At 42.0% G+C, this 19672-nt stretch overlaps 1 protein-coding gene across 4 annotated transcripts in view; it reads right to left on the bottom strand.

Annotated features, from left to right (window-relative positions):
• Window positions 1–1297: 1297 nt before the first annotated feature.
• Window positions 1298–19672, bottom strand: part of LOC123999357 (zinc finger protein 462-like) — a 73565-nt gene continuing 55190 nt past the window's right edge. For all 4 annotated transcript variants that reach the window (XM_046305023.1, XM_046305022.1, XM_046305025.1 and 1 more), the window contains 6 exons: window positions 11212–11470; window positions 10795–10931; window positions 10120–10343; window positions 8138–8339; window positions 7777–7906; window positions 1298–2182 (listed from right to left, as the gene is read on the bottom strand). In XM_046305023.1, coding sequence (XP_046160979.1) covers window positions 1954–2182; window positions 7777–7906; window positions 8138–8339; window positions 10120–10343; window positions 10795–10931; window positions 11212–11470 — 1181 coding nt within the window. In that variant the 3' untranslated portion in view covers window positions 1298–1953. The remainder of the gene's footprint in view (window positions 2183–7776; window positions 7907–8137; window positions 8340–10119; window positions 10344–10794; window positions 10932–11211; window positions 11471–19672) is intronic.

The raw sequence follows: 19672 nt of genomic DNA, 5'->3' as shown, positions 1-19672 counted from the left end.
ACTCAGGGGTGTAAATACTTACGGAAATGAGATATTTCTATATTTACTTTTCAATAAATGTTCAAAAAAATCTAAAAAAACATGTTTTCACTTTGTCATTATTAGGTATTGTGTGTAGATGGGTGAGAATTTTTTTTTTTAATACATTTCGAATTCAGGATGTAACCACCAAATGTGGAATAAATCAAAGGGTATAAATACTTTCTGAAGGCACTGTATAGGCTTCAAAATTGCATTCTCCAATTTCAAACATGTTTTGGGGAAATGTCACCCACTCTTTCTTTAAACAAAATAAATATCTTAGTTCAGTAGACGTGAACTAGGACTTAACCTGTGGAAACTGACGATTTGACCTGAATGTATGCTTTACAGTACCCTTCACTATTGGTTACCAATATATTAACATCTATTCTATGGGACCAGTGACTAATTTTAAAGTTCAGCCATTTACATCTTTTTGGGATGTAACACATGTAAACCCTGGATTGCTGATGCTATGTATTGGCCAATGAGAGGCTTTGAAGCCACCGGTTGGCCATATTGGCCCTCCACAGAAGAAGCAGTCCATAGAAATGAATGGAGTTCTACAGTATTAAAATAGAATGATTCAAGGTCAAAATGAAATGTATTTAAGTATTTTTGTTTCTGTAGTAGGGAAAGTAACATTAGCACTTTCAAAACATTATACTTTAATGAAAATGTTTTTATATATATATTTTTTCAAATTGTATTTTTATGTTTAGCTCACATAATCTAATAACAAAAATATGCATTAACATGTCTGTAATATACCGAACAAAAATATAAATGCAACATGTAAAGTGTTGGTCCCGTGTTTCATGAACTGATATAAATTATATGTTCCAAATGCACAAAAGCTTTTTCTCAGATTTGTTTTTACATCCCTGTTAGTGAGCATTTCTCCTTTGCCAAGATAAACCATCCACTTGACAGGTGTGGCATATCAAGAAGCTGATTAAACAGCATGATCATTACAGGTGCACCTTGTACTGGGGACAATAAAAGGCCACTCTAAAATGTGCAGTGTTGTTACATAAACACAATGCCACAGATGTCTCAAGTTTTGAGGGAGTGTGCAATTGGCATGCTGTCTGCAGGAATGTCCACCAGAGCTTTTGCCAGAAGTCCACCAGAGCTGTTGCCAGAGAATGTTATGTTAATTTCTCTACCATAAGATGCCTACAAGGTTATTTTATAGAATTTGGCAGTATGTCCAACCAGTCTCACAACCACAGACCACGTGTAGCCACGCCAGCCCAGGACCTCCACATCTGGCTTCTTTACCTGCGGGAGCATCTGAGACCAGCCAACTGGACAGCTCATGAAACAGGAGTATTTCTGTCTGTAATAAAGACATTTTGTTGTGAAAAACTCATTCTGATTGGCTGGGCCTGGCTCGCCAGTGGGTGGCGCAGGCTCCCAGGTGGTTGGGCCCTGCCCAGTCGTGAAATCCATAGATTTGGGCCTAATTTATTTATTTAAAATGACTGATTTCCTTATATGAAGTGTAACTCAGTACAATCGTTGAAATTGTTGCATGTTGCATTTATATTTTTGTTCAGTATAGAATAAACATGGCAAAAACAAATGTAGACATTATAAATGCATTTCTATAGCTTCCAAAATATTTTTTTCAACGGTGGGGGAGTTCCAAGATGGAGGTACGGCGGCTTCAAAACAACGCTCCCTGTCAGTCATCTAGTGTATATATAAATCATTGAACACAACCTATTGTTTCCAATATGTTACACTTAAAAGCTAACAATGCTCCAAAAGGTGACAATTCCTTTGACTTACTTTTTTATGTTTACATCTTTTTTTTTTGCAGCCTATTTTTGATACCCAACATCAATATCCATACAACCTAATGTTATGGTCTCTAGCACAGTGACTACAATGTTAGGCCACAGTTCTCTTCTCTTCCATCTCTTCCTATAGGTCATTTTTGGTCTCAAGTATTTCTTTGTCTTCCTCATTCTGATTTTTACTACTCTGTGATAGGTCAGAGGCATATCCTCTCTCCACCTCCATGCCGTTGCTGGATAGGTCCATCCCTCTATCGGTCATTGTCACGACATCCAACGAGCCAATAAGAAGCTGAGCTGAGGTTTCTATTGCTGGAGTGGAGCTAGTGTCTGTTGTTCTGCTGTTGGTAACAGTCCTGCATGGGGATGAGAGGGTGAAAGGTCAGTGTCCATCACCATAGGAACATACTGGGGGAAAACATGCCGAAGGAAGAGGCTGAGAGGGAGGGAAATAAGTAGGAATGGAGAGAGAGACGGGAGAGAGATGGAACAGGAAAAGAAGAAGAGAGGGATGTAAGATCTTAGTAAACAAAATTACGTTGAAAATATGTCTTTCAGACATCTAGTTGCTGAATCAAAGTTGAAAATATGTATTTTCCGGACTTTGAAAATACATATTATACAGGGCATTGAAATCGGGTGAATTTCAGGTGCGGAATGAAAGGTGAAAATACATATTTCCCGGACGTAGAAAAGGCTTCAATTACAGACATTGAAAAGACATTAAAATACTTATTTTTTCAGTCATTGATTCTATCGCCAACTTTCATATGCATATACACTACCGTTCAAACGTTTGGGGTCACTTAGAAATGTCCTTGTTTATGAAAGAAAATAACCCTTTTTTGTCCATTAAAATAACATCAAATTGATCTGAAATACAGTGTAGACATTGTTAATGTTGTAAATGACTATTGTAGCTGTAAACGGCTGATTTGTAATGGAATATCTACATAGGCCCATTATCAGCAACCAACTCTCCTGTGTTCCAATGGCACGTTGTGTTAGCTAATCCAAGTTTAGCATTTTAAAAGGCTAATTGATCATTAGAAAACCCTTTTGCAATTATGTTGGCACAGCTGAAAACTGTTGTTCTGATTAAAGAAGCAATAAAACAAACCTTCTTTAGACTAGATGAGTCTCTGGAGCATCAGCATTTGTGGGTTCGATACAGGCTCAAAATGGCCAGAAACAAAGAACTTCTTCTGAAACTCGTCAGTCTATTCCTGTTCTGAGAAATGAAGGCTATTCCATGTGAGAAATTGCCAAGAAACTGAAGATCTCGTACAAGGTTGTGTACTACTCCCTTCACAGAACAGAGCAAACTGACTAACCAGAATAGAAAGATGATTGGGAGGCCCCGGTGCACAACTGAGCAAGAGGACAAATACATTAGTGTCTAGTTTGAGAAACAGACGCCTCACAAGACCTCAACTGGCAGCTTCATTAAATATTACCCGCAAAACACCAGTCTCAACGTCAACAGTGAAGAGGCGACTCCGGGATGCTGACCTTCTAGGCAGAGTTCCTCTGTCCATTGTCTGTGTTCTTTTGCCCATCTTTTATTTTTATTGGGCAGTCTGAGATATTGCAACTCTGCAAAGAACTCAGACACTGTGTTTTCTGATCAATTTGATGTTATTTTAATGGACAAAAATGTTGCTTTTCTTTCAAAAACAAGGACATTTTTCAGTGACCCCAAACGTTTGAACGGTAGTGTATATTCTCAATGAAGTATGCATTATATCACAATATTTTTCAAGCCTGTTTATTATATGAAAAAGGAACTCAAGATTACAACAGAATATTTATTCTGTCACATGCACTTATTTATGTGAGCTTTTTCAAAAGCTTTAAAATGTGCTATTCTTGCTATGACTCTGATATTTTGTGGTTTATCTACTTAAGTTGAATGCACTGACTGTAAGTCGCTCTGGATAAGAGCGTCTGCTGAATGACCAAAATGTAAATGTAAAAACAAACACTTGCAAAGCATGCCGGGTATTATTCTAATGAGCCCGCCCCAAACAAGTGCATATTTGGTCAGTATGGACCAGATCCAAATCTGAAGAAATCATAGATGTCTATGCTATGTTTCATCAATTTGAACATTACAGTACAGTAGAGCACAGTACAGTATGGTACAGTACAGTCAACTTTAATTCAGAAGAGTACAGTACAGTAGAGTTTAATTCAATAGAGTAGAGTACATTAAGAGTAAAGTAGGGTACATTACAGTAGAGAGGGTGGGGTGAGTTGAACCAAATGGGTAAGTTGTGCCACCCTTGTTTCTAAGAAACCATACATAAAATGAATAAGGTTCATTTAGTCTGTGAAGGAAGAAACCGCATGGAAAAATTGGTAAGCAAGTTGCGTAAAAAAACATTTTTTTACAAAGTCAAATGAATTTATTGTCAAATTTATTGTCAATTGTCAAAGTCAAATGAATTTATTGTGTTTGAGGTTTTGTGATGCTTGTATCGAAACCAAATTAGATAATGTATATAATCTATATAAGCTTCAATATAAGGTCATAAAACTAGCATGAAAGTGCTTCATTGTAGCTGTTGTAAATGTTGACCCAATGGCCATGGGGTAAGTTGACCCAATGGCCATGGGGTAAGTTGACCCAATGGCCATGGGGTAAGTTGACCCAATGGCCATGGGGTAAGTTGACCCAATGGCCATGGGGTAAGTTGACCCAATGGCCATGGGGTAAGTTGACCCAATGGCCATGGGGTAAGTTGAGCCCATGGCAAGTTGAGCAAATTCAAGTGTTTTATTCCCAAGTGTAATGCAAGGCATTATCACTGGGATATATTGGCCAATGTTAAGTGTTTACAAAAGTACAAAGTGTTTTGTTATTTGTTCAAAGATGCTTAAAATGATTAAAATACAAAAAAGTGATTGTGTTGAATTGTGTTTGGGAAAAAAATACAGATATAGTTTTTTAAAAGGTAGTGGTAATATTTCATTCAGTACATAAATGTGTAGGCGGCTTAACTTACCCCATTCCCCTTTTTTTGGACAAACTGTGTTTTCAAAACAGTAATATTTACAGGGATACAAAATATCCTGAAATATGTGTAGATATCTTTATTAGAAAGAATATTATATTTCCCTTGATGAAGTGATGCTGAATGTAAAAAATGGCTCTACTTCACTCTACTTTATTATTATTATTTTCTATTTTCTCTCTCTCTCTATATATATATATATACACATACACTGCTCAAAAAAATAAAGGGAACACTAAAATAACACATCCTAGATCTGAATGAATTAAATATTGTTATTAAATACTTTTGTCTTTACATAGTTGAATGTGCTGACAACAAAATCAGACAAAAATTATCAATGGAAATCAAATATCAACCCACGGGAGGTCTGGATTTGGAGTCACACTCAAAATTAAAGTGGAAAACCACACTACAGGCTGATCCAACTTTGATGTAATGTCCTTAAAACAAGTCAAAATGAGGCTCAGTAGTGTGTGTGGCCTCCACGTGCCTGTATGACCTCCCTACAACGCCTGGGCATGCTCCTGATGAGGTGGCGGATGGTCTCCTGAGGGATCTCCTCCCAGACCTGGACTAAAGCATCTGCCAACTCCTGGACAGTCTGTGGTGCAACGTGGCGTTGGTGGATGGAGTGAGACATGATGTCCCAGATATGCTCAATTGGATTCAGGTCTGGGGAACGGGCGGGCCAGTTCATAGCGTCAATGCCTTCCTCTTGCAGGAACTGCTGACACACTCCAGCCACATGAGGTCTAGCATTGTCTTGCATTAGGAGGAACCCAGGGCCAACCGCACCAGCATATGGTCTCACAAGGGGTCTGAGGATCTCATCTCGGTACCTAATGGCAGTCAGGCTACCTCTGGTGAGCACATGGAGGGCTGTGCGGCCCCCCAAAGAGATGCCACCCCACACCATGACTGACCCACTGCCAAACTGGTCATGCTGGAGGATGTTGGAGGCAGCAGAACGTTCTCCACGGCATCTCCAGACTCTGTCACGTCTGTCACATGTGCTCAGTGTGAACCTGCTTTCACCTGTGAAGAGCACAGGGCGCCAGTGGCGAATTTGCCAATCTTGGTGTTCTCTGGCAAATGCCAAACGTCCTGCACGGTGTTGGGCTTTAAGCACAACCCCCACCCGCATGGAGTCTGTTTCTGACCGCTTGAGCAGACACATGCACATTTGTGGCCTGCTGGAGGTCATTTTGCAAGGCTCTGGCAGTGCTCCACCTGTTCCTCCTTGCACAAATGCGGAGGTAGCGGTCCTGCTGCTGGGTTGTTGCCCTCCTACGGCCTCCTCCACGTCTCCTGATGTACTGGCCTGTCTCCTGGTAGCACCTCCATGCTCTGGACACTACGCTGACAGACACAGCAAACCTTCTTGCCACAGCTCGCATTGATGTGCCATCCTGGATGAGCTGCACAACCTGAGCCACTTGTATGGGTTGTAGACTCCGTGTCATGCTACCACTAGAGTGAAAACACCGCCAGCATTCAAAAGTGACCAAAACATCAGCCAGGAAACATAGGATCTGAGAAGTGGTCTGTGGTTACCACCTGCAGAACCACTCCTTTATTGGGGGTGTCTTGCTAATTGCCTATAATTTTCACCTGTTGTCTATTCCATTTGCACAACAGCATGTGAAATTGATTGTCAATCAGTGTTGCTTCCTAAGTGGACAGTTTGATTTCACAGAAGTGTGATTGACTTGGAGTTACATTGTGTTGTTTAAGTGTTTCCTTTATTTTTTTGAGCAGTGTATATATATGTATATATATATATTTATTTTTACTCTACTATACTATACTACTTTTCTGTATTGTACTGTATTGTACTATACTTTTCTTTACTGTACTGTGTATTGTACTAAGCTGTGCCATACTGTACTTTGATGTGCTCTACTGTACTGTGTACTGTATTGTACTCTACTCTGCTCTACTGTGTTGTGCTCTACTGTACTGTGCTTTACTGTACTCTGCTGTGCTCTACTGTACTGTATTGTACTGTACTCTACTATGCTTTACTGTACTGTACTCTACTGTGCTTTACTGTGTGTATTGTACTGTACTCTACTGTGCTTTACTGTGTGTATTGTACTGTACTCTACTGTGCTTTACTGTGTGTATTGTACTGGACTCTACTGTGCTTTACTGTGTGTATTGTACTGGACTCTACTGTGCTTTACTGTGTGTATTGTACTGGACTCTGCTGTACTGTATTGTACTGTACTCTGCTGTGCTCTACTGTCCTGTGTACTGTACTGTACTCTGCTGTGCTCTACTGTACTGTGTAATGTACTCTGCTGTGCTCTACTGTACTATATTGTACTGTACTCTGCTGTGCTCTACTGTCCTGTGCACTTTATTGTACTGTACTCTGCTGTACTCTATGGTCCTACACTGTACTATATTGTACTGTACACTGCTGTGCTCGACTGTACTGTGTACTGTACTGCATTGTACTGTACTCTGCTGTGCTCTACTGTACTGTATTGTCGTCTGCTGTGCTCTACTGTACTGTGTACTGTACTCTGCTGTGCTCTGTACTGTACTGTACTGTACTGTGTACTGTACTCTGCTGTGCTCTACTCTACTATATTGTACCATACTCTCCAAACGTATGAAACATGATACATGAATCTATGATTGCTTTTTGGTAAGGACCAAATCTGAACCAATTATAGATGTCTACGTTTGGGCCAAATAAAGGCCAGACCGGACCAGTTCTGAATCAAACATAGACGTTTATGATTGGTTCAGATTTGGTCTGGTCTGGACTAAAAATCTACATCCTTGGACATGAAAATCAAGGCTGGGCCAGACTGCACCAAAAAATGACGTTGCTGTTGGTAAATGTTTAGCGGGGGTGGGGGTGGGGCACAGAACTAAATACTAATATAAGATATTATAACGTATCTCTATGGACTCACATTCCGTGGCGGAGGACGTGGCGTTCCCACTCTATGTTGTTGGTGAAGCAACGACCACAGAACTCACAGGGGAAACGCTTCTCAGCAGAGGCAGACACACTGCTGCTGCTAGGGGAAACCACAGGGACATCTGGGGGACAGATAGCGATCAGCATGATGAGGGGTTAATATCAGACATACAGCAAACACAGATATAACAGGACCCCAGTCACATCACATTACTGATCAGTGACAGGGCCAGTAACAGGGTTGTGTTCATTAGGGCACATGTAACAAAACGTTTTGAAACAGTCCCTCCATGATTCAGTCAGTTTTCTTCTGTTTGGTGCCTAATGAACACAGCTCAAAGATTCTTGTTTACCTTTAGGAAAATGCTTTTCTGCCACTCCCCCTTCCTCTTCCTCCTCTAGGTCTTCATCTCTACACTCCTCCATCATCTCTTCTTCCATGACCGTTCCATCCTCCTCTCTCTCCTCTTCCTCCTCAGCGCTACTGCGAATCTCCTTTAAAGCATCCAGCTGATCCAGATTGACCCGCCCCATCGACTCAAAGTTACGGATCACCTGATCAACAAGAGAAAGACAGAGGTATCAGCAGTATGTTCTCACTGTTGTCACCTGATCAACAAGAGAAAGACAGAGGTATCAGCAGTATGTTCTCACTGTTGTCACCTGATCAACAAGAGAAAGACAGAGGTATCAGCAGTATGTTCTCTCACTGTTGTCTCACCTGATCACAAGAGAAAGACAGAGGTGATCAACAAGAGAAAGACAGAGGTATCAGCAGTATGTTCTCACTGTTGTCACCTGATCAACAAGAGAAAGACAGAGGTATCAGCAGTATGTTCTCACTGTTGTCACCTGATCAACAAGAGAAAGACAGAGGTATCAGCAGTATGTTCTCACTGTTGTCACCTGATCAACAAGAGAAAGACAGAGGTATCAGCAGTATGTTCTCACTGTTGTCACCTGATCAACAAGAGAAAGACAGAGGTATCAGCAGTATGTTCTCACTGTTGTCACCTGATCAACAAGAGAAAGACAGAGGTATCAGCAGTATGTTCTCACTGTTGTCACCTGATCAACAAGAGAAAGACAGAGGTATCAGCAGTATGTTCTCACTGTTGTCACCTGATCAACAAGAGAAAGACAGACAGAGTATGTTCTCACTGTTGTCACCTGATCAACAAGAGAAAGACAGAGGTATCAGCATGTTCTCACTGTTGTCACCTGATCAACAAGAGAAAGACAGAGGTATTCTCACTGTTTCACCTGATCAACAAGAGTCACCTGATCTCCAGCTCGTTCTCAAAACCCAGAAAAATGCCCCCACCTGGGATGAATTCTGCTTTGCTAGGTATCAGCAGTTGTTGTCACCTGATCAACAAGATTGACTTTATTAGAATTAAATGACGTTTTTTTTGCATCTATTCATGTTTAACGATACTGTATAACATGAAGCACAATTTCTATAATTTACGAGCACCACCAACCATGATTGATAAGTATCATGTCAGAAAATAATTATATAATTGGCTTTTAGTACAAACAATGAGTTCAAGGAACAGGAGCTTCTTTCGTCTTCCCTTAAAAAACAGCTAGTGTCGTCTGAGCCCTTTTAATGTCACTTCAACCTCACGAAAGGCCATCTGCACTCGTTCAGCATCTCATGCATTATCCCCATTTAGGGACTATGGGAAATGAAACCTATTCTTTGTGATATGCACTCAGAATAGATAGCCGGATGTATGTGTGTGGGATGTGAATCATCTTGCTTGGTTTACTTTGTATGACTTGAGATCCTTTTTCCAGATAAGCACATTTTATCTGCATGTAATGGTGGTTTAATAAATTCTATGATAAAGTACTGAAATAACTGAGAACTTATTAGACACGGATATAAAATGCACTGAGACCTCTTGAAGCGATCTCTGAGAGGAAGGGATGCCAAAACAGAATTGTATACAAGTTGGCACGATCTTGTGATATTCTCAGGATGACATCCTTAGAAAACTGCCTATTTTAAAAAGCAAGTAGGTAATTTAGGATTTTTAAAAAAGCCGACCCATCCCCAGGACACGTACAGCTTTATTAAATATGGATGTGTAGGCTACCCCAAAGTAAAAAATAAATAAAAAGATGAACAGGAAGAGCATGGGTCAAGGCAGAGTATGATGGGAGTTGGAGTTCAGACCACATCGTGGAGGGGTGTGTGCCACAGAGTGAAAACAAGACTATACTATAATATCAACACACTTCCCATATTGACAGGATGAAGTTTCTTGCATATGTGCCAGCCAGACAGGCTGCATGATGGGAGTTGTAGTTCTGGGGTCTGACTTACCTTGTGCTCGTCTCGGAGGTGTTCCTCCAGCTGGTGACGCTGCCTGCTGTCGTAGTAACACAGCTGGCACTGGTAGGGTTTCATCTCGTTATGCTTGGTGATGTGCAGCTGCAGGCTCTGGTCGCTGGAGCAGGTGAAGGTGCACTTGTGGCAGCGGAACACCACACCCGCCAGGTGGCGAGACAGCTTGGAGCGGGACACCTCCAGGGGTACCACGCGCTCCTCTGTGGGGGTGAGGGAGAGGGGGGAGAGAGAAAGAAAGAGATAATGACTATTGTGTAAACACCATAACACTTACAACTGTGAAGTCATATCTTAGCACAGGAGGTTGGTGGGACCTGGGGAGGAGGGGCTCCTGGTAATGACTGGGGTGGAATCAGTGGAATGGTATCAAATACATTAACCACATGGTTTCCATGGTTCCCAGGTGTTTGATGCCATTCCATTTGCTCCGTTCCAGCCATTATTATGAGCCGTCCTCCCTCAGTAGCCTCCACTGTATCTTAGTAAGTGTAGCTAATCACTTTGGTTTGCGACTATATAGTGTAATGTCCCGGAACTCCGAGGCGAGTATGGCTGTGACTTTAAGCTCAATAAGATCATGACACCTGGCACTAAGAGATATTTCCCTCTGAATTGTCTTATCAATATTTGAGCAGATAAACTATGGCATACCCCTGTGCAGGACGATGTGGTCGATCATATTGCTTTTGTATTTGGTGTGGTAGAGACAGAGTGGACAGCGCAGGTCTTTGTGACCCTCCTCAAGAACCACGGTGTGTCCTGCTTCCACATGCATGGTGAATGCTGACCTGAGAGGAACCGAACAGATGCAGTGAGGCCCAGCGGACAGAAGAAAACAACAAGCACAATCAGTTGCCAAGCAACCATCATAAAACTCCCCCCCAAAATAAGATAAATAAGACCATTTGTCTTTCCTTGATTCCTCATGTCCACTCTCCTCTCCATTTTGTCAGCATGTATTTGTGAGGGACCTAGGATCCTCTCCTCCAATGCGGTTTAAGGAGGAAAGAGGATGTGAGGACTCAAGGAAGGATACATTTGTTGTCACAGTATCATTCATTTTCTTACTTGGAGCAGGTGAAGAAGGAGCAGTCCTTGCACTTGAACAGCTTCTTCCCTCCGTGTCTGTCTCTGTAGTGGCGGCGCAGGCTCTGCATGTACCCCGAACTGAACTCACAGAACTCACAGGTCAGGATGCCATCCGGACGCGTGTCGGAGGTCGCGCCCTGGGCCGGGGCGGTGGGGGAGGTCACATGACCACGAGATGCTAGCTGATAGTGACTGAGCTGCTGCCGTACGTCCGCAGTCTCATGCAGGTACCCAGCGTCTAGAGTGCGGGAAGAGAGAGTGGGGGCTGAGTGTGTATATCGTATAATACACTACCATTCAGCAGACACTTTTATCCAAAATGACTCACAGTTACAGTACAATTAGTGATTTTTATTTGTGTGTGATCCCTCTGGGAATTGAACCCACAACCTTGGCATTGCTAGTACCACGCTAATGCAAACTAAGCCACACAGGACCATATGGATAAAAACCATGAAGAAATACTGCCTTACAGTAACTTCCTTTTTTATTCTGTAGTAATTAATCATCTACTAGTTATTAACAGAGAAAACACCCTGTCAAGAACTCAAACTGGCTGTGAGGATTCACCCAAAGAGCTATAAAAGTAAACATTGCTTCAGAATCTGGATCTGGAGTGTGTTGGGTTTTACTTATAGAATGCCAGAGGATTCCGGAATGGAAATCAAACCCACCACGGCTCTACACACTAAGAATGGGAACCTCAAGGGTTCTTTGGGAAGAGTGATGGTTCTATGAGGAACCATAATGACTTAAAGAACACTTCGAGCCCTTCAATGGTTCCTTACAGTTCACAAAAGGGTTATTTGCTCTTTTAGTGCTAATTGAAATGTAGGGAAGTGGCTCAATATAATATTTTGGAGCGTGGTTTACGCACAGCTGTTTTTGTGCAACCATGAGTGAGAGTGTCATTCCAGTTGATCTAATCTGTTGTTTTATGCCATAAGATGTTATACATGACAGGTGCCAGTAACAGTGTCTTGTGAAAGAATCAAGTAAGGCCTTGTGTCAATTGAGAACTGTTGAATAAATAAGTGGTTATCAATTCTTTCCTCAGCGACTCCTCAACGACTTCTGGCCCTGGTCGCTAGTACAGCTGATTCAACTTGTCAATTAACACAATAATGACACCCATCGAATTTTAACAATATGGCTAACCAGAATAAAAAACCTTGTATGATTCTTCAAAATGATCAATAAAGAACCTTTGAGATTGAGGAAGGTTCTCTATAGAACCACTCTCCATAAAGGTTCTGTAAAGAACTATTAAAAAGTGTTCTATAAAGCTCCAAAAAGGGTTGTAACTACAGCGAAACCCTTTTTGCAAGAAAAAGTATGTGAACCCTTTGGAATTACCTGGACTTCTGCATAAATTGGTCATAAAATTTGAGTATGTGAACCCTTAGATTTAATAACTGGTTGACCCTCCTTTGGCAGCAATAACCTCAACCAAATGTTTTCTGTACTTGTGAATCAGACCTGTGCAACGGTCAGAAGGAATTTTGGACCATTCCTCTACAAAAAAACTGTTTCAGTTCAGGAATATTCTTGGGATGTCTGGTGTGAACCACTCGAGGTCATGCCGCAGTATCTCAATCGGGTTAAGGTCAGGACTCAGACTGGGCCACTTCAGAAGGCGTATTTTCTTCTGTTGAAGCTATTCTGTTGTTGATTTACTTCTGTGTTTTAGGTCGTTGTCCTGTTGCATCACCCAACTTATGTTGAGTTTCAATTGGCGGACAGATAGCCTTACATTCTCCTGCAAAATGTCTTGATAAACTAGCAAACTCATTTTTCCGTCGATGATAGCAAGCTGTCCAGGACCTGAGGCAGCAAAGCAGCCCCAAACCATGATTCTCCCTCCCCCATACTTTACAGTTGGGATGAGGTTTTGATGTTGTGCTGTGTCTTTTTTTCTCCAAACATAGTGTTGTGTTCCTTCCAAACAACTCAACTGTAGTTTCATCTGTCCACAGAATATTTCACCAGTAGCGCTATGTAACATCCAGGTGCTCTTTTGCGAACTTATGACGTGCAGCAATGTTTTTTTTGGACAGAAGTGGCTGCTTCCGTGGTGTCCTCCCATGAACACCGTTTTTGTTTCGTGTTTTATGTATCGTAGACTCGTCAACAGAGATGTTAGCGTGTTTAGTGTTTTACGTATCGTAGACTCGTCAACAGAGATGTTAACATGGTCTAGAGAGTTCTGTAAGTCTTTAGCTGACACACTAGGATTCTTCTTAACCTCATTGAGCATTCTGCTCTGTGCTCTTGCAGTCATCTTTGCAGGACAGCCACTCCCAGGGAGAGAAGCAACAGTGCTGAACTTTCTCCATTTATAGACAATTTGGACGGCTCATAATAATGGCTGGAACGGAGCAAATGGAGGCTTTTAGAGATACTTTTGTAATCCTTTCCAACTTTATGCAAGTCAACAATTGGGTCTACTGAGATCTCTTTTGTTCGAGGCATGGTTCACATCAGGCAATGCTTCTTGTGACTAGCAAACTCAAATGTTGTGAGTGTTTTTTATAGGGCAGGGCAGCTCTAACTAACATCTCCAATCTCATCTCAATGATTGGACTCCAGGTTAGCCGACTCCTGACTCCAACTACGTTTTGTAGAAGTCATTAGCCTCGTGGTTCACATACTTTTTCCAACCTACACTGTTAATGTTTAAATTATGTATTCAATATAGACAAGAAAAATACAATAATTTGTGTGTTATTAGTTTAAGCAGACTGTGTTTGTCTGTTGTTGTAACTTTGATGAAGATCCGATCTAATTTTATGAACAATTCATGCCGAAATCCAAATAATTCCAAAGGGTTCACATACTTTTTCTTGCCACTGTATATAGAATACTTTATTAATAGTTCTTTATAGAACCTTAGGAACGGGTTCTTTATAGCACCACAGAGGTTCCATTTAGAACCTTATGAACATGTTTCTTTACATAATCTTCAAAAAAGGTTCTATATACAGTGCCTTGCGAAAGTATTCGGCCCCCTTGACCTTTGTGACCTTTTGCCACATTTCAGGCTTCAAACATAAAGATATAAAACTGTATTTTTTGTGAAGAATCAACAACAAGTGGGACACAATCATGAAGTGGAACGACATTTATTGGATATTTCAAACTTTTTTAACAAATCAAAAACTGAAAAATTGGGCGTGCAAAATTATTCAGCCCCTTTACTTTCAGTGCAGCAAACTCTCTCCAGAAGTTCAGTGAGGATCTCTGAATGATCCAATGTTGACCTAAATGACTAATGATGATAAATACAATCCACCTGTGTGTAATCAAGTCTCCGTATAAATGCACCTGCACTGTGATAGTCTCAGAGGTCCGCTAAAAGCGCAGAGAGCATAATGAAGAACAAGGAACGCACCAGGCAGGTCCGAGATACTGTTGTGAAGAAGTTTAAAGCCGGATTTGGATACAAAAAGATTTCCCCAGCTTTAAATATCCCAAGGAGCACTGTGCAAGCAATAATATTGAAATGGAAGGAGTATCAGACCACTGCAAATCTACCAAGACCTGGCCGTCCCTCTAAACTTTCAGCTCATACAAGGAGAAGACTGATCAGAGATGCAGCCATGAGGCTCATGATCACTCTGGATGAACTGCAGAGATCTACAGCTGAGGTGGGAGACTCTGTCCATAGGACAACAATCAGTCGTATATTGCACAAATCTGGCCTTTATGGAAGAGTGGCAAGAAGAAAGCCATTTCTTAAAGATATCCATAAAAAGTGTCATTTAAAGTTTGCCACAACCTGATGGAGTCTGCAAAAGACCTGAGACTGGGACGGAGATTTGTCTTCCAACAAGACAATAATCCAAAACATAAAGCAAAATCTACAATGGAATGGTTCAAAAATAAACATATCCAGGTGTTAGAATGGCCAAGTCAAAGTCCAGACCTGAATCCAATCGAGAATCTGTGGAAAGAACTGAAAACTGCTGTTCACAAATGCTCTCCATCCAACCTCACTGAGCTCGAGCTGTTTTGCAAGGAGGAATGGGAAAGAATTTCAGTCTCTTGATGTGCAAAACTGATAGAGACATACCCCAAGCGACTTACAGCTGTAATCGCAGCAAAATGTGGAGCTACAAAGTATTAACTTAAGGGGGCTGAATAATTTTTCAGTTTTTGATTTGTTAAAAAAGTTTGAAATATCCAATAAATGTCGTTCCACTTCATGATTGTGTCCCACTTGTTGTTGATTCTTCACAATACAGTTTTATATCTTTATGTTTGAAGCCTGAAATGTGGCAAAAGGTCGCAAAGTTCAAGGGGGCCGAATACTTTCGCAAGGCACTGTAGCTCCAAAAAGGGATCATCTGTGGTAACAAGCCAAATAACCCTTATTTGGCACTATATAGAATCATTTGTTTTTAGTGTGTACTGTACCATCCCAGAACTGTGCATGTGATTGGCACCACAACCACAGTGGATGTCTGCATGTGAAAAATGCCTCATTCAGCACAGTAGCAAGACGAAGCCAGTGAATATGTAGATGAGATGGCAGGTACAGTCAAATTCTTTGAGAAAGTAGTAATCTGTCTTCTTAAATGGTAGTAACGGAAGCCAATAGTTCTGCCCAAGAGCTGTTGAACCGTGCTGAACCACTGTGAGGCAGGAAGGAAGCAGCAGACTCCTTGGGGACTTTAGGAGATCAGCCAAGTGAAATATTTTTACACTAGTATCATGACGACCACAGATATTCAACAGTCAATAACTTTCATAGGAAAACCCTGCACCTAAGTACAAGACAGCACAACACACACACATACAAGACAGCACAAACATTAGTTGTAACGTTTAGAACTGCTAACGTTCTGCTCTGTTCCCCCTCAATGGTCTGCTGTAGCCAAGGGTGACATGGCGGTTGCATTCCACAGTGCTTCTCTGCTCTGCTCTCGGTGTTCCACTTCCACCTAGAGGGAACATTCCATTGTGCCCGCAGCTAGATGACACCTGCCAAGAACATTCTAGAACAGAGCGGGGCGGTCGGTTGGGAGGGCCAGGCACCTGACATGCTAGTTTAACACCTCCTGGAACCAGTCATGGGCACAAAAAGAAAGGTGGATTCTGTTTGATCAGGTCTAACAATGTGAATCCTGGGATTTCAGAAGGAGACCATATGTTAGCTCCTATCCCAGTGTTTCCCCTAGCGGTGAAAAGGGCTGCCCTACTGAGTTATGATGCTCGACAGACTTGAAATGAATGAGGCTTGTACTGGTTGTAATTGAAAATGTGTATTTGTGTCAACAGCACCCAACCCCAAATATTGTGTTTGTAGTATTATTGTTCTGTATATATTGTGTTTGTAGTATTATTGTTCTGTATATATTGTGTTTGTAGTATTATTGTTCTGTATATATTGTGTTTGTTTAGTAATTTTACTATTTGATGTTAACTGTGTTGTACACAAATGTACAATTCAGTCCATGATTGCATTAAACTTATAAAACCTATTAATACTACTACTTGAGGCCTTTTGTAAAGGGTGTTTTCACACTTGGTCCTTTTCATACAATTTTTGTGAATTCAGTGCGGTTCGCTTCATTTTTGTGCGGTGTGAACACCCCTACAGAACTCAGACCCCTCAAAAGAGCCCCCGAAGTGAACCAAACTGAGACCATCTCACGTGGTCCAAACTGAGACCATCTCACGTGGTCCAAACTGAGACCATCTCACGTGGTCCAAACTGAGACCATCTCACGTGGTCCAAACCGAGACCATCTCACGTGGTCCAAACCGAGACCATCTCACGTGGCCCAAACAGAGACCATCTCACGTGGCCCAAACTGAGACCATCTCACGTGGCCCAAACTGAGACCATCTCACGTGGCCCAAACTGAGACCATCTCACGTGGCCCAAACTGAGACCATCTCACGTGGCCCAAACTGAGACCATCTCACGTGGCCCAAACTGAGACCATCTCACGTGGCCCAAAAACTGAGACCATCTCACGTGGCCCAAACTGAGACCATCTCACGTGGCCCAAACTGAGACCATCTCACGTGGCCCATCCATCTCACGTGGCCCAAAATGAGACCATCTCACGTGGCCCAAACTGAGACCATCTCACGTGGTCCAAACTGAGACCATCTCACGTGGTCCAAACTGAGACCATCTCACGTGGTCCAAACTGAGACCATCTCACGTGGTCCAAACTGAGACCATCTCACGTGGTCCAAACTGAGACCATCTCACGTGGCCCAAACTGAGACCATCCTACGTGGCCCAAACTGAGACCATCTCACGTGGTCCAAACTGAGACCATCTCACGTGGACCAAACTGAGACCATCTCACGTGGACCAAACTGAGACCATCTCACGTGGTCCAAACTGAGACCATCTCACGTGGCCCAAACTGAGACCATCTCACGTGGCCCAAACTGAGACCATCTCACGTCCAAACTGAGACCATCTCACGTGGTCCAAACTGAGACCATCTCACGTGGTCTGAGTTTGGTTAGCTTGAATTCCAGGTTCTCTTGTCATTATTCCAGAACCACGCACTAGACTACTGCAACACTGTTTCCCCTGACATAACCCCTCATAATAGTGGCACAAAAGAAACGTATGCTCTTTTTGGATATTGATTAGAGATTGTCATTGTACTGACACAATGTTCAGATGATTTGTTTTCAATATGTGATCTACAGTATAAGCTAGTGAGCTGTTCAATCCATTCGATTACAGGCTCAAAATGGCAGATACAGGCTCAAAATGGCCAGAAACAAATAACTTATTTCTGAAACTTGTCAGTCTATTTATGTTCTGGGAAATGAAGGCTATTCCTTGAGAGAAATTGCCAAGAAACTGAAGATCATGTACAACGCTGTGTACTACTCCCTTCACAGAACAGTGCCACCTCGCTCTAACCAGAATAGAAAGAGGAGTGGGAGGCCCCGGTGCACAACTGAGCAAGAGGACAAGTACATTAGTGTCTAGTTTGAGAAACAGATGCCTCACAAGTCCTCAAATGGCAGCTTCATTAAATAGTACATGCAAAACATCCGTCTCAATGTCAACAGTGAAGTGGTGACTCCGGGATGCTGGCCTTCTAGGCAGAGTTCCTCTGTCCAGTGTCTGTATTCTAGGCAGAGTTGCAAAGAAAAAGCCATCCTCCACCAAACTTTACAGTTGGCACTACACACTGGGGCAGGTAGCGTTCTCTAGGCATCCACCAAACCCAGATTTGTCCGTCAGACTGCCACTCCTGCGGCGGGCCGGACGCATACACGCTGACACGGTCGACAGTTGTACGGGGTTTTCTTTGACACAAGTGAGCAGTGTGTTAAGAAGCAGTGCGGCTTGGCAGAGTCGTTGTTTCGGAGGATGCATGGCTCTTGACCTTTGCCTCTCCTCAATCAAAAAGGCAAGGGGAGTGTTCTTCTGTTTTTTTTTTTAAACCCCAGAGTTCACTTTAAACAGGACTGAGATAATCTATTTTAAAAGAGGTGTTCTCCTGTACAGTGCCTTGCAAAAGTATTCACCTCCTTGGCGTTTTTCCTATTTTGTTGCACTACAACCTGTCACACCCTGGACATAGAGAGGTTTTTATTCTCTATTTTGGTTAGGCCAGGGTGTGACTAGGGTGGGCATTCTAGTTTATATATATATATATTGTCCTTTTTGGTTTGGGTTTTGTGGGTAGTTGTTTTCTGTTTAGTATCTGCACCTGACAGGACTGTTTCGGTTTTCCCTCTTTGTTATTTTGTTGGAGTGTTTTGAGTATTAGATTTATCATGAACACTTAGCACGCTGCGTTTTGGTCCACTCCTTCACACGACGATCGTTACACAACTGGTAATTTAAATAGATATTTATTTGGATTTCATGTAATGGACATACACAAACTAGTCCAAATTGGTGAAGTGAAATGAAAAAAAAAAGACTTCTTTAAAAAAAAACGTAAAACTGAAAAGTGGTGGGTGCATATATATTCAACCCCTTCGCTATGAAGCCACTAAATAAGATCTGGTGACACCAATTACCTTCAGAAGTCACATAATTAGTTAAAGTCCACCTGTGTACAATCTAAGTGTCACATGATCTGTCACATGATCTCAGTATATATACACTTCTTCTGAAAGGCCCCAGATTCTGTAACACCACTAAGCAAGGGGCACCACCAAACAAGCGGCACCAAGACCAAGGAGCTTTCCAAACAGGTCAGGGAGAAGTACTGATCAGGAAGCACCACATTATAAAAAATGGAAAGAATATGGCACCACAACAAACCTGCCAAGAGAGGGCCGCCCACCAAAACTCACAGACCAGGCAAGGAGGGCATTAATCAGAGAGGCAACAAAGATAACACCGAAGGAGCTCCACAGTGGAGATGGGAGTATCTGTCCATAAAATCACTTTAAGCTGTACACTCCACAGAGCTGGGCTTTACGGAACAGTGACCAGAAA

The sequence above is a fragment of the Oncorhynchus gorbuscha genome, linkage group LG16 (assembly GCF_021184085.1).
Source record: "Oncorhynchus gorbuscha isolate QuinsamMale2020 ecotype Even-year linkage group LG16, OgorEven_v1.0, whole genome shotgun sequence".
Taxonomy (NCBI): Eukaryota; Metazoa; Chordata; class Actinopteri; order Salmoniformes; family Salmonidae; genus Oncorhynchus; species Oncorhynchus gorbuscha.
The sequence above is the reverse complement of the archived record's forward strand: the minus strand, read 5'-3'. Positions and strand labels throughout refer to the sequence as shown.